Here is a 15,133-nt window from a genome sequence, read left to right as displayed (position 1 = left end):
ATCCAACTCTCTTTCCATCTGTTTGTCATTTGATCCATTCATCCATCCAACTGATGAATCAGCAGGTATATTCTGAACACCTTCAACCTGTGGGGCCCTGGGGGAGCTGATAGGGATGGAGGGAATCTGGCCTCTTTGAGGTCATAGTCTGGTAGGAATTTCACATGGACACAGATATCAAGACTGTAAGATAGACTGTGAAAATGGCCTGATGTTGGGGTCAGACCCATGTTCAGAAGAGAGGTGACTTTATTTGGGGATAGGGGGAGGTTAGGAAAGCTGGAAGGTAGAGATGTCACTAACTGTGGCAGGGTGGGGTTGGCATGAGGACACTGGGGAGAAGGTATTACAGGGCAGGTCAGAGGAGCCGTGTACAAAGGCTCAGAGGCTGGGAGGCCTGGCCATGTTTGGGGAATGGCAGGCAGCTGTGTGGCCCTGCTGCTTTGTGGGTTCTGGAGTGAGGATGGAGATGAAAGTCAGAGATGTGAGGAGATTGGGGGGACCATCCACTCTTACCCTGGGGTTGTCTCTGTCCCCCAGGCACCAGTCCGTTTCCATAGCCCTCACTCGGACTCTGGTTGGGCCTTCACACGTTCCCCTGGTTCCTGAGTCTCAGTCCTGGGGAGACGCCCCCTTCCCCAGGTCCTCCAGCAAGGGGCACGGAGAGGGGGCAGCTTTTCTTTCCTTTCTGGCCGCAGGGCATCGCAATCTTCCTGCTGAGACCGTCAGATCTGCAGTCCATTCTCTCGGATGCCTGGTTTCACTTTGTCTTGTAAGTGGGTCTGTCGCCTTGGTCACCACCTCACGGTCAGGGCCGAGGTCCTGTATGGGGCTGCTATGTCCCTCTGCGGTGGCCACCCTCTGTGTCACCCTGTCCCAGTCCTTACGCCAAGGCACGTGGCCGGGGACCTCCTCTCTCCCTTCTGTTGAGAGAGGCACAGAGGGGAGGGCTGGAAAACACTGGGACAGTGCCCACCATCTGGCCGCAGGGAGAGCTGACTACACCCTGCCCCAGAGCCCCGGGCGGCAGGCAGCATAGAGAAAGCATGTTCACGTTTTAATGAAGGGACATTCCAGGCCAGTTCCTCCCAGCTGCCGTCTTGGACGCTGGCAGATCAGGGCTGGAAGGGATTTGAGAAGTCACCCTGTCTGATCTCATGAAACTGAGGCACAGAGGAGGGAAGTGAATCACTGAGTCACGTGGAGCTACGGGCATGTCGAAGCCAGCCCAGTGTCCCAGTCATCCTCACCGCAAGCTAGTTTGGGATCAACTACTGTAGGCCCCAGTCAGAAAGCCCAGCTCAGCAGCTTCTCTGAATGAGGTCATGTGCAGCTGATATCAGAGGATTACGTAACCCTGTCTCTAAACAACAGAAGGCTGATTCAGCATTGTGGCCACATGAATGGAACAGGATCTGCGGCTTGGGGTGAAGCACGTTGGGCTCCAGGGTTCTGTGGACTCCACCAAAGTCCCTCTTCTGAGCCTTTGGGTGGGTCTGTAGCACCTTGAATCTTGACCTGATGTTTCCAAATACCTGTTTATTAATAGCTGTCTTATTAATTAGGCATGTGCCTTCCAGAAGTATGAACTGAGTTCTCTATCCCTGTGGGCGGGTGGGGCGCCCCGGCACTGCAGTGAATGAGTAGGCCAGGTGCAGTCCTGCCCATGGTGCAAGTCACTTGTGAGCCTGGCACCTTCAAGAAAGTGTGACGATCCCAGAGAAAGACCCATTTGCACCGCCACTGGCTTTGGTGCGGATGAAAGGCCTTGTCCTGCTCGTCTGCTTCTCTGTTGTTTTCTTCGTATGGAGGAAGGTGTTTAAAATGCTCTCTCACTTCAGCGCCAAATACATTGATCACCCAAATGTTTGCTTTTCACTGCACAAAATCGAGGTTGACTGTGTCCCAACTTTAACTAGTTAGGTATTTCATAATCGCGGAGACTGCCTGATGCTCTAAGCAAGAGAGGGTTTCTATCCAGATGTCTGCCTAACTGATGACAATGTTTAGGAGTAGGTTTTGATCTTGTATGTTTGGTGTATATTGTACTTTAAATTTTTAAAATTGTGGTTTAATGCATGTAACATGAAAGTTAAGCCATCATAACCATTTTTAAGTTTAATACTGTTAGGTATGTTTGCATTGGTGTGCAATCTCCTTTTAGCATATCTATTACATGGCATGGCTTGTAGTTATTTAAAAGACTTCTCAAAGTAGGTTATGGGGGACTTTTGTTATGATTGAGGTTTGAGTATACATGTTGTCAGCTTTGTCATTTTGATTAAAGATGGAATCTTTCACTGCATCCTTCGTCTACTCCAGAGTTCCTCAATCTCTGTGGGAATCACAAATCACATGGGTGATTTAAAAAACATCCAGCCTCCTGGCAAGCACCCTGGGCCATCTGAACCAAAATCTATTGGGCCCTGGGGAACTCTATCTTTAAAAAGTCCTTGTCAACTGCGACCAGCCCTGACTTGCATCTGGCGATGCAGTCCGCAAGGCTGGGTTTTAGACGTGGTTCAGCACATCTAGGGCAGCCTCGGCTATCTCTTCAGTACCACCCACCAGGGTCATTGAACAGGGTTTAAGGGAGGTTGGAGGGTTTGGACATCTCTGCCCTGATGCTGAGGAGAAGTAAGTAAGGCCCTTGTTTCCTGTGTCTCCTGAACAGTTTTGCCCAAGCTGTGCTTGTGATACTGTCTGTCTTCTTGTACTTGTTTGCCTACAAAGAGTACCTCGCCTGCCTCGTGCTGGCCATGGCCCTGGGCTGGGCGAACATGCTATACTACACACGGGGGTTCCAGTCCATGGGCATGTACAGCGTCATGATCCAGAAGGTGCGTTGGGGATGCTGAGCATCAGAGATGGGCAGGGAGGGGCCCCTCAGAGAAGGCCCACTCTTCAGATGGGGAAACTGAGGTCTGGAGAGGAAAAAAGACTCACCCAAGGGACAGGCCACTGCTATTTCTCTCAAATGTCTTGGTTTCCCTTTGCCCTTGCTCAGGGTCTTGGAGGAAACATATGCAGGTATAATATATATACATGTAGATATGCTTATTATAGATGTTTACCATATAAAGGACGGTGTAGCCTGCAAGTTACAAATAATAATAAAATATGCAATACTTTTTGTTGTAAATTCCACATGGCTAGTTGAGTCTCACCAAATAATTTGTTGATTTTGGTTTAACTTGTATCTGTTGCCAACCTATGGTTGCAATTGACAAGTGAACATTGTGCCAATATAAATTTTCCTTTGCTTTTAAAAAACAAATAATTAACTAAAATATTTTTGGGGGGCTACCCTGGGTCTTTGTTGCCACGCATGGACTTTCTCTAGTTGCAGCAAGCGGGAGCTACTCTCTAGTTTGGTGTGAGGGTTCCTCATCGCGGTGGCTTTTCTTGTGGAGCACCAGCTCTAGGGCATGCAAGCGTCAGTGGTTGCGGTATGTGGGCTCAGCAGTTGTGGCTCGTGGGCTCTGGAGCATGGGCCCAGTAGTTTGGTCGCACGGGCTTAGTTGCTCCACGGCATGTGGGATCTTCCAGGATCAGGGATCAAACCTGTGTCCTCTGCATGGGCGGGTGGACTCCTATGCACTGTACCACCGGGGAAGTCCTTTCCTTTGCTTTAAGGAGTAAGATGAAAAGGAAACAATGAAGACGTGTTGAAACTGAATTTGTTTGCCAATGATGCTGAGACACTTATGTGCTGAATTGAATAATAGTTTTCAAATACTAGAAGAATATTTCATCAATGTTTTTGTACTATTCACAATATAACAGCCACAGATAGGGTATATTTTTAAAGTTTTATCTGCCTTAACATTTCTTCCATCACTGTCTTAGGTCCAGGTCTAGACAATCAACAATCTTTGACTTGTAGCTTTCACCAGTTTCTATGGCGTAAATCACCCACCATGGCTGATTTCCAGTTACCAACATGAGTACAGAATCGGGCAAGGATGCACACTAAAGCATCATTGTACAGTGTTTCCAACATATGGCTATAATAGCTGTAAATAGCCTTAAAATTCTAGGTAATTGTTAGGACTTCCCTGGCAGTCCAGTGGTTAGCACTCTGGGCTTTCACTATGGAGGATGCGATTTCAGTCTCTGATCTAGAAACTAAGATCCTGCAAGCCACATGGAGTGACCAAAAAAGAAAAAAAAAAGCCTAAATAATTGTAAAATGTAGTAACGTCATTTGGAAGTGATGTTTTGACTACTTATTATCTTTGTTTCTAATGTAATTTATTTAATTATGTTTACACAATCCAATTCTTAGTCATGGCTGGTTTAGCAACCAGCTCAGGAAATTCACGAGAGTGTGACAGTCAGCTCTTGTGAGCTGGTGTGAGCAGACCCCAGCACACGGCCACTTCCAGGAAGAGTGAGGATTCCCGGTGCGAGATTCTATGTGGAGGGGGGCTGATGTGCAGCCTGTATCAGCAAGGACAGAAACAGACTGCGTTCTAGGAGGGACGAGGGTAGAGAGGACGAATAGAAGAGTCTTTCTGGAACAGGTGGGCCCAGTGCTGAGCTGTGGAGGGAGCGTCAGGAGAATCCGGGGAGGGTCACGGAAGAGTGGCCTGAGTAAATGAGGGCATGGTTGGGGTGCAAACCTGGGAGATAGTGGGAAGCAGGAGCTCAATCTATAGTGAATATATGCTCAAACGTTACCCTTGAATCGTGTTTCTTTCTTTGTAGGTCATTTTGCATGATGTTCTGAAGTTCTTGTTTGTATATATCGTGTTCTTACTTGGATTTGGAGTAGGTAAATGATTTACAAATAATAGCAACTGCCACATTCGTGAAGCCCTTTATATAGACGTTAAGATGACAGAGCATGCAGGAGCCTCAGCAACAATTATATCGGTCACCAGTGGAATGCTCACCGTGATCAGCATTTCCCAGTGATTATCTATGTGAAGAGCCAGCTCACTGGAAAAGACCCTGGTGCTGGGAAAGATTGAGGGCAAGAGGAGAAGTGGGGAGCAGAGGATGAGATGCTTAGGTAACATCACTGACTCAATGGACATGAGTTTGAGCAAACTCCAGGAGATAGTGAAGGACAGGGAAGCCTGGCATGCTGCGTTCATGGGGTTACAAAGAGTCAGACACGACTTAGCAAGTGAGCAACAATAACAATGATTATCTCCCTGGAGAAGGAAATGGCAGCCCACTCCAGTACCCTTGCCCGGAGAATCCCATGGATAGAGGAGCCTGGTAGGCTACAGTCCATGGGGTCGCAAAGAGTCGGACACGACTGAGTGACGTCACTTTCACTTTCACTTTCCTCACCTCCTACTCTTCTCTGTCTATAAAAGAAACTGGCATTCAGACCCAGATAAGATGATATGCTGGGGCACTAGCCTGCCATCTTCTAGGACGCCTAGCTTTCCAAATAAAGTTGGATTCCTTGCTTCAAAACAACAACAACAACAAAAACAATGATTATCTCTTTACTTCTCACAATGTATTGGCCAAGGCAGGAGTCATCATCATCTCTGATCGTAAGAGAACTGAGGCTTAGAGACGCCAGGATTTGACCAGGTCGCTTTTATCTGGCCACACTGTGTGGTATGCCCCCCACCTTCACATCCATCATATGTGTCCCTTGCAGCTTCGGATAGGTTTGGCAGGTGTTTTTGGCCCAAACTGACAGATAGGGAAGCTAAAGTTTGCAGAAATGTGACTGACAGTCTTTGAAAGATAGGAGTAGAATAATGCATCCAGGTAACCTCCTTCGGCCCTCCATGTCATGTTACTGTCATAGATTGCTTCAGATATATCTGTGAGAGCCTCTGGTCTGCTGGGGACCAGGGATGGGAAACCCTCTTAAAAACCTCCCTGTTTACAACCGAGGGAAAAGCACAACCTGATTTTGCTTCTAACCTCTGCCTAAAAAGATATGGTTTTGTTTTCCCAAGCCAGTTCTTTTCCCCAGTTATCACTGGCATTTGAAACTAGGCAGCTGATTCCATCTGTCTGGTACCTTTTCTGGGTCACAGTTTGCTTATTCATTTGCCCCTTGACTTGCTTGTTTATTCATCCACCCATTTCCTCACTGATTAATTTGATCATCCATCCATCCACCATTCATTAAGTCATGAGCCACTACTGTAGTGCATTGGGAAGAAGAGAAGAAAGAGCCTCAGGCTGTGACCAGAGATCGTGCCACACAGCATTAGAAGGAGACTCAGGACCTGCCGGTCTTGGGAGAGACAACCCAGGCTACTGGAAGTTGGGAGCTCCAAGCCTGGTTGAGGAGCCAGGGACACACAGATTATAGATTATAATTTTCAACTCTGCAAACCCTTGATTGGTCAAGGGCTGAGCAGTGGGGTAGCAAAAGGAGAGAAGAATTTGGGCTTTGTTAGGCAGAAAGGTCTTTCTGCAGTCAGTCAAGGCAGAACACCAGCCTGATGAGGCTTCTGGAGGAACTGAGGCCAGAGACATGATTTCAATAACCAGAGAGAAGAAGATAGCAGTGTGTGTGTGCATGTGTGTACGTGCAGGTAGGCACGAGTTCACTGAGTAATTAACTGGACAGAGAGGCTGCAGAGAACACCCTGTTTTGTCCTCACAGCTCTGGCCTCGCTGATCGAGAAGTGCCCCCAGAACCACGAGAACTGCAGCTCCTATGGCAGCTTCAGTGACGCGGTGCTGGAACTCTTCAAGCTCACCATAGGCCTGGGCGACCTGAACATCCAGCAGAACTCCAAGTACCCCATCCTCTTCCTGTTCCTGCTCATCACCTACGTCATCCTCACCTTCGTCCTCCTTCTCAACATGCTCATAGCCCTGATGGGGGAGACGGTGGAGAACGTCTCCAAGGAGAGCGAGCGCATCTGGCGCCTACAGGTGAGCCTGGCAGAGTCCCCTCTGGGCAGTCTGGGGGCTCCTGTCATGGGGACTCAGTTCAGCACACGGAACCCATGGATCTAGGCTGGGGCCTGGAAACCTGCATAAACTCCCTGTGCTTGGCCAGGTTCGAAGAAGGTAGGTTCCTGGAGTAAAGGGTCCAGGGAGTGTGGCTGGACAATGGCATGTGTGAGAGGTACTCAGGCTTATGGCTGTGCTCTGCTTAGAGTCAGTGATGTGATATGTGGGTGTTGAAGTGTGACCTTAGGTTGCATTAAGAGGAGTATAGGGTATAGGACAATGGAGGTGACAATTCTGCTTCCCTCCAATGCTCCTTATATGCTGTAGGCCTTCCACACTGGGGACACTAACCCACAGAATGGCCCAGGCATGGGACAGGCCTGGCAACCATGCCTCACAACAGACGGTGTTGAAACTGGGTTGAAGAAGGTGAGAATTCCTTCTTGCAGAGCTACTTGGGAAAGAGGGAGCAGCTTTCTTCTGTGATCCCAGAGGCAGAAATGGGACAGATGGGGAACAAGAGGGAGAAAAGCTTTGATCTGATACAAGGAAGTTACTAATTGTTAGGGCCTTCTTAATGGATTGTCAATAACATTCAGGGGAGATTAGACAAATTATGGTTGGGAAAATTGCTGAGGGGATTCCCAGCCTGAGATGGAATAGGACTGTGTGATGTCTGAACCTCCTTTCACCACAGGAGCTCAGAATCCTACCTTTCAGTTAAGAAACTCTGGACTCCCATAAACATAGTTTATGTGATGTTTAATAATTTTAACACCTTTCCCAAACTTACTGGGCTTTCTTTTCTTTCATTTTTTAAAGTCTTTGTTGAATTTGTTACAATATTGCTTCTGTATTATGTGGTTTTTTTTTCTGGTCTTAAGGCCTGTGGGATCTTAACTCCCCAACCAGGGATCGAACCCACACCCCCTGCATTGAAAGGTGAAGTCTTAACCACTGGACCATCGGGGAAGACGCTGGGTTTTTGAATTCTGTAGGTTAGCCAGATCCTCAGGATCTATGCATTAAGTAAGCGTTCTGTGCAGGTGGAGTGGGCTGTTTGGTGGTGTGTGTGTTCTTGTGTGTGCGAGTTCTTGTTTGTGTGTGTGCGTGTGTGGGTACACCCACACTCATGGGGCACCTTGGTGCTGGCTCCTCGGTGACACACTTAAGCTCCTTTGTGTTCCCAGAGAGCCAGGACCATCTTGGAGTTTGAGAAAATATTACCAGAATGGCTGAGGAGCAGATTCCGGATGGGGGAGCTGTGTAAAGTGGCAGAAGACGATTTTCGGCTGTGTTTGCGGTAACAGAGGGAGGAGGGCGCTTTGCTGGTGCTCTTTGGGTGGGTGAAGAGACACGCGGTGTGAATGTTCGTGAAGCGGTGCTGCCATTTGCTTGTCAGACCGTGGCCATGGTCTGTTCCGCCTCATCAGAAGGTGGAGTTTGCTTGCTTGGGGTCGCTGGCCCTGGGACAGGCTTCCTGAGCCTCAGAAGGGAGAGGAGGGGACTCTGCCCTTCTGGAGGTGCCTCTGTGGCTCCTCCCTGCCCGGTAACTGCCTTAGAAGAGATGTGCCAGCCTGGCACCCTTTGTCCTTCTGTCTCTCCTGTGTGGGTTCACAGGGGACCACTTATGTCTCTTGGAGCTTCTGGGTCCCATATCCTGGGAGGAGACTGATCCTGGAGGCCTGGGAAGATGTGCGCTTGGGCAGGTTTCAAGCCCCAGTAACACTGCTATGGACACATGAGTCAGGGGTGTTCCCGATCCCCGTGGACGACACCCCAAATGCGGTGCTAGTATATTTGTTTGTATTTCATGAAGTGCGCTTGGGGAATAGTGAGAATGATTATCACACCCTCAGGATCAACGAGGTGAAGTGGACTGAATGGAAAACTCATGTCTCCTTCCTCAATGAAGATCCGGGGCCCGGGAGACGGACAGGTACCACTGCTGTCAGAAAGCATGATGCCCACTCCTGCCTGACCTTGTGACCCCGGGGGACCCTGATTTTCCCCATCTGTAAAGTGGGGGAGGAGGGTTGAACTAATCCCTTCCAGTGCTATCATCTTATAACCTGAGTTGGAAACATTTCTGAAAGTCGAGTGGTGGGCCAAGACCGACCTGGAGGCACAACTTGCAGAGTGCTGTATTTGTAAACTAGTGTTTTGTCTTTAAAGCAGATTTCAACAAAATCCAAGATACTTCCAGGAGCAACAGCAAAACCACCCTCAACGCATTTGAGGAAATAGATGAATTTCCGGAAACTTCAGTGTAAAAGCAGGACCCAGAGCTCACGTGTGTGTGGGCCATCTGATGCTGGAGCCTGGGTGCTGGACTTGGCGCTGTGTCCTTTGCAGAGCAATGGAGCCTGGCTCCACCTGCAGAGATGAGGAACGCACCCTCATGCTGAGCGGGCAGCTGAACCAAGGGGCAGTTGTCAGTTTGTCTGAGTGGGAAACACCCTGGAGTTTGTTATTTGGCAAAGAGCTTGTAAAGACCTATGGCCAGCAGTCCTGAGCTTGGGAGTTTCAGGAGCCCTGAATCCTGGGTGAAGCTCCTGTGTTTACCAACTGCAGGTCGACTTGGCTGGGAGAGAGGATGGCAGGGCAGGTACAGGGACCCAAGGAGCACAGAGAGGAGTCTTTCTCCTCTCAATGTCTTGACAATGTCTTGTCAATGTCTTGACAGCCCCTAGCCCCAGCCCTAATATTCTACCATCTCCCCTACTGTGACTGGATCTCCTGAATTTAAGGGCCTCTTGATCTGATCCTAGAATGTACAGGGGATTGAGCTGAGCCTGGTATCCTGGGGCCAGGAGGAATGAGCTTCTGGAATCTTCAGGGAGCAGGAAAACACCCTCGGAATAAGTAGCCTTGGTACTCAAGGCTCAGACTGTCTCCAACTGAGAGACAATTCTAGAAGCATAATTAACACGGGGTTTTTCTTTTCAGTAGAGAAAGGACATTTCAGTTTTAAATGAAAATTACTTCAAATGAAGTGTGTGATTTTAAAAGCTGAGAAATAGATTTTAGGATTTGGGGGTTGGACGTAAGTACTATATACTTGGCCTCAAGGTGGCCAGAACAAGGACAAAAAGCTTTTCTTTACATACTTAAAACCACATGAGACATGCCAGGCAGGGCCTGTGATCTGGGTGAAAGATCTTGGCTGGCTTCCTTGTCCCAGCCCTGGCACAGTGCAGGCTTCCAAGCTGGGATAGTGGCTTCGTCTGAAACAGAAATAGCAGCTGCTCTATTTACATGGTCTTGAATCTCAGAGGTTACTCTTACACATCAGTATTTTTCACTGGAGGAATTTTACAGACTATCTGAAATGCTATAGTATTCAATATTTTTTTTTTAACTGTGAATTTTGAAGCAGAGAAGGCATCTGAGGAGGAGCCAAGATGTGGGGCTTATTTTTAGATTCTCATCCTCTGATTTTCTTCCCTGAAATTACTCAGTTTGGGGACAGAGATGAAGTGGAGAGAGTAGAAATGTTCCAGGTGACTCAAGTGTGTTAGTCCATCAGTCATGTCCATATTTCTGTGACCCCATGGACTGTAGCCCTCCAGGCTCCTCTGTTCATGGGATTTTCTAGGCAAGAATATTGGAGTGCGTAGCCATTCCCTTCTCCAGAGGATCTTCCTGACCCAGAGAATGAACCTGGGTCTCCTGCATTGCGGGGGCATTCTTTATCATCTGAGCCAGTAGAGAAGTCCTATTGGAACCTAAACAACCAGAAAATCCACTCTGACTCAGTTATCTGGTGAAAGATTCATGTGGGAATGTTTTTTTTTTTTTAGTATAGTTGCATTACAATATTGTGTTAGTTTCTGCTGTGCAACAATGTGAATCAGCCATGAATATACATATATCCCCTCCCTTTTGAACCTCCTTCCTGCCCCCCACCCCCACATCCCACCCCTTTAGGTCGTCACAGTCCTGTGGGATTTTCAATGTGAAATTGTAATGATATTAACCATAAACTTTAATTTTAAATCACACAAAAATCATTCAGCTTTTAGATAACTTGGCTGTTGGTTAGTTAATTTGACTAGAAGCAAACTAAGGAGCGTGGGCCACACAGTCCACTCCTGGCCCATTTATCTGCTCTGGGCTGCTCTGTGCACCAGCTTACCTGGGTGGGCAGAATCTTGGCCCTTGTGTCCCTGATGGGCTGGGTCAGGGACAGATGAGTCGAAGATGCAGCCTTGCAATCTGCAGCAGCCCCTGTACTCTCAGATGACCCCCGGAACTGCCCAGTGCTCCAAGCTGCAGTGGTCAGACCAGGTTCAGGTGTGAGCAGGGGAGGAAGGGACTAGGCATGTTTCTTGCAGAAGGGAAGATTTAGGGGGATTATCACGGAGGCAGGAGGACCAGATGTATTACAGATGAACAGAACTAGGGCCCCAAAGTTGGAAGCTTCAGGGAAAACGATTATGGTTCAATGTAGTCCAACAACTTCTTCAGATGTTATGTTTGTTTTTTGGCCACACCCCCAGAGCATTTGCCATCTTCACTCCCAACCAGGGATTGAACCCACACTCCCTGCATTGGAAGCGTGGAGTTTTAAACACTGGACCTGAAGGGAAGTTGTGATACTGGGGATATTTAAGCAGAAGCTGGTTGAGCATATATGAGGGATATTGTTAAAGATCATCATCAGATGAACCTGAAGCTCCTTTTAGCCTGGGGAGTAGCATCCTGTATCTTGAATCAACTTCTTGCCTTTATCCTGAACAGACAGATGTCTTGGTTTGAAGGGCAGCAACTTGGATACATGGCTCCACGCTCTACTCTGTGCAGCTGGGAATTCAGAATTGTTTCGGTTTGGATATGCATGGATAAAACTGTGTAACTCTTCACTTCCCACTTGAACAAAAGCTGGGAGGTTAGACAGACAGAAGTGAATAACTGGATCTTTGTCTTCTTATGCATATGGAGACCTGTCTATGGATCTGGATCAAATTTGCTGGCAGGACCATTTTCTATACTGAATCTTCCTCTTGGAAGGCTTTTATCCTAGACGGTCTCAACCTAGGCAGTTTTCCAAGGAAGGTGATGAGTCAAAGAGCATTGGTTTAAAAGGACCATTTCTCTTATTTGACACCCAGAAACCAAAGCTCCAAGAGAAAAGTGGACTTGTTCAAAGTCATGCGGGAGATTGTATCAGAGCTGTTGAAGCTGGAGTGTTCTGATTCTGGACCACAGATGTCCTCCTGTGAACTTTTATTTTCTTGGCACAGTTCTTTGGTAAACTTGAGTCTGCCTTTGTGGTTGGCATGTGTCAGGGGATTAGGTTTTTTGCTCAGATGATTCATGCTGGCAGTCTGCATTGTCCCTGTGATCTCTATGATGGGTTTTTAATTCAAGTGTGTACATACAGATGTGCACAAAACCACACAGACACACACACACCGCACCACACTGAATCCACAGGTGTATAAGGATATCTTAAGTGATTCACATTTCACTAATTTAAGGGGAAAGCATTTTTCAGGAATGGAATCTCACATGCTCAGATAATAGTTGTGGCTGGAAATTTTCCTTTAGCTAAATTCTGCCTCAGGAAGAATCCATTATTCTAGAAATTAAGTTACATATGTTTGGAGTAAAAAAGGTGCTTACCTTCCTCCCCAGGTGGGGAATGGGAGAAGGAGTTCAAGGCTGTACTGTGAAGTCACTAAGCTCTTAGAGGGCTCCTGCCCTGGAGCCCAGTGTTACTGACCTTCTTTTCCTTCCACAAGGCCTGCTGGACTAAGTCCTTTGGCTCTGGGCAGGGGCCAGATAGATGGACCATCATGTGGGCCTGTAAGCCATACTTGATCTCTGCATCGATTTACTTTTTCTTTTTTTTTATTGTGATCTTGGTCTCACTGAATGTGCCTAATCTTTGCAAATTCCATTTACATCCTTGTTTTTAGTGTTGTGTGTGTGTGAAACTCTATGTGCAAGAGAGAAGTCATAAATGGAGTAAGAACATTTTAGTGTCATTGAAGAAATGCTTTAATGATTTCTAATAAATATTTATTTTGCCTTGTTATGATCATGTTTTATCTTTGTCTTAGGAGGGCCACTATGATGACTGAAATCTTAGGGTGTTGCTTAACATGAGTGGATGAAGGGAAGGTCACTTTTTGGACTTAAAGAATCAATTAGTGGACCCAGCTCAGCATGCTAAGACATACCACCTTTGTGCAAATGTGTATATCTCAAAGTACATCACATCCAGTGCCCCATCTAAACCACTCAATAACTGGGAGGAATTTTGAGTAAAAAGAGATCTAAAGATCTGAAGCAACATCGGCAAGGAGTCACAGCCTGAAAATGTTACAGGTTCAGGTCCTATGATCTCAAGCAGGGGGGTCCATCCATCATGCTTGCTGGCTCTCCACTTTGCATGCATATGAACTCATGGCTCCACCTGGAGACCAGGAAGTAGAAACCCCTCCTGTTTACCTCATAGAACTTTTATGAGGAGGCTATAAGGGAATGGATAGGAAAGAGCTGATATTATTGCTGTCATTATTGCCCAATGTATATGTATATGCATTTTTTCATTCTTTTGAGTTATTTTTAAAGAATGGTAGTTCTCAACTCGAATGCGAAGATGCTGCTGTGTCTTGAAGGGTTGCAGAACTTGCAAACAATTTATTAGTAAGCAGTACGCTGCACTTGGTCCATTATTTCATCCAAACGATTCCCAGAATAACACCCTTCACTGGGCTGTGTTTTCCTGACTGGCAAGGAAATGGGCCTTGTACATAATCCACATGCTAGTTCAAACAGGCTTCAGCCTATAATCTAGGAATGTGCCATCCATGGGAACATTCTGGGTAGATTGATAAAGTGTGGGCGCCCCTGTCATAGGATGTTTTCTGAAAGTGGGATGCCTAGGTCAGTGAGGATGAACAGTTTTATGACTTTTGATATTATGAAAAATTACCTTCCAAAAGATATTTTGCAACTTTTTCAGCCTTTGAGATTGCACAATTTCCTATTTATAAAGTGCTTTCATTCATATTGGTTACCTTAATCCACAATTCTGTAGATAGTTTGATGAGTATTCTGTTGCCATTCAACAGAACAGAGAAAACGGAGACTTGGGGAATTTGAGACTCAGAGAGAGATGGAATGACAGGTTGAGGTCGCAGTGCTTTTTCCTGGGCCAAGGGTCCAGGTTTTCTGGTGTGCTGGTGTGCAATAGTCCAGTAGTGTCAATGGGCTTCTATACCAGGGTGGGTTAGCCTAGCCTGAGTCACACTAAAACAAATTTGTCTGGTTGCACTGGGTCTTAGTTGTGGTACACAGGGATCTTTTAGATGTAGCATGTGGGATCCAGTTCTTAGATCAGGGATCAAACTGGGGTCCCCTGCATTGAGTGTGGAGTCTTAGCCACTGGACCACTAGGGAAGTCCTTGAATCACATTTAAGAATAAGTATTGGGACTTCCCCGGTGGTCCAGTGGTTGAGGATCTGCCTTCTGGTGCAGGGGATGCAGATTCGACCCCTGGTCAGGGAACTAAGATCCCACATGCCCTGGGGCAGCTGTACCTGCACACCATAGATGGAGAGAAGCAAAGACCCCAAGGTAGTAGGGTGAATTTGAGGATGCAGAAGTCTGCGAGGCCAAATTGCTAGGAACAGGGCTGGAGAGGTAGGCAGATGCCAGAGCACACAGGACTCCTCCAGCTGTGGGAAAGGCTTTGAGATTTCATATTGAGGGTTAGGGGAACCATTAAAAGGTTTCTCACAAGGGTATTATTGGATATGAACACTTCCTTTTCCCCTCATAGGGTTGCAGACTTAAAAGGGTGTATTTTTCCATCTGTCAACATTTGGGACATAGTAACACACATAGACATCACTAGATGGTCAACACCGAAATCAGATTGATTATATTTTCTGCAGCAAAAGATGGAGAAGCTCTGTACAGTCAACAAAAACAAGACCAGGAGCTGACTGTGGCTCAGATCATGAACTCCTTATTACCAAATTCAGACTGAAATCGAAGAAAGCAGGGAAAACCGCTAGATCATTCAGGTATGACCTAAATCAAATCCTTTATGATTATACAGTGGAAGTGAGAAATAGATTTAAGGGTCTAGATCTGATAGATAGAGTGCCTGATGAACTATGGAATGAGGCTCATGACATTGTACAGGAGACAGGGATCAAGACCATCCCCATGGAAAAGAAATGCAAAAAGGCAAAATGTCTGTCTGGGGAGGGCTTACAAATAGCT

At 46.9% G+C, this 15,133-nt stretch overlaps 1 protein-coding gene across 1 annotated transcript in view; it reads left to right on the top strand.

Moving 5' to 3' along the window:
* TRPV3 (transient receptor potential cation channel subfamily V member 3) overlaps positions 1–9,161 on the top strand; it is a 30,046-nt gene extending 20,885 nt beyond the window's left edge. The window contains exons 12-18 of the mRNA XM_052658011.1: positions 699–772; positions 2,675–2,840; positions 4,711–4,777; positions 6,593–6,867; positions 8,079–8,191; positions 8,748–8,827; positions 9,064–9,161. Of these exons, the coding sequence (XP_052513971.1) occupies positions 699–772; positions 2,675–2,840; positions 4,711–4,777; positions 6,593–6,867; positions 8,079–8,191; positions 8,748–8,827; positions 9,064–9,161 (873 nt within the window). The remainder of the gene's footprint in view (positions 1–698; positions 773–2,674; positions 2,841–4,710; positions 4,778–6,592; positions 6,868–8,078; positions 8,192–8,747; positions 8,828–9,063) is intronic.
* The last annotated feature ends 5,972 nt before the right edge of the window (positions 9,162–15,133 follow it).

This window comes from Budorcas taxicolor, chromosome 19 (assembly GCF_023091745.1).
Source record: "Budorcas taxicolor isolate Tak-1 chromosome 19, Takin1.1, whole genome shotgun sequence".
NCBI lineage: Eukaryota > Metazoa > Chordata > Mammalia > Artiodactyla > Bovidae > Budorcas > Budorcas taxicolor.
The sequence above is the reverse complement of the archived record's forward strand: the minus strand, read 5'-3'. Positions and strand labels throughout refer to the sequence as shown.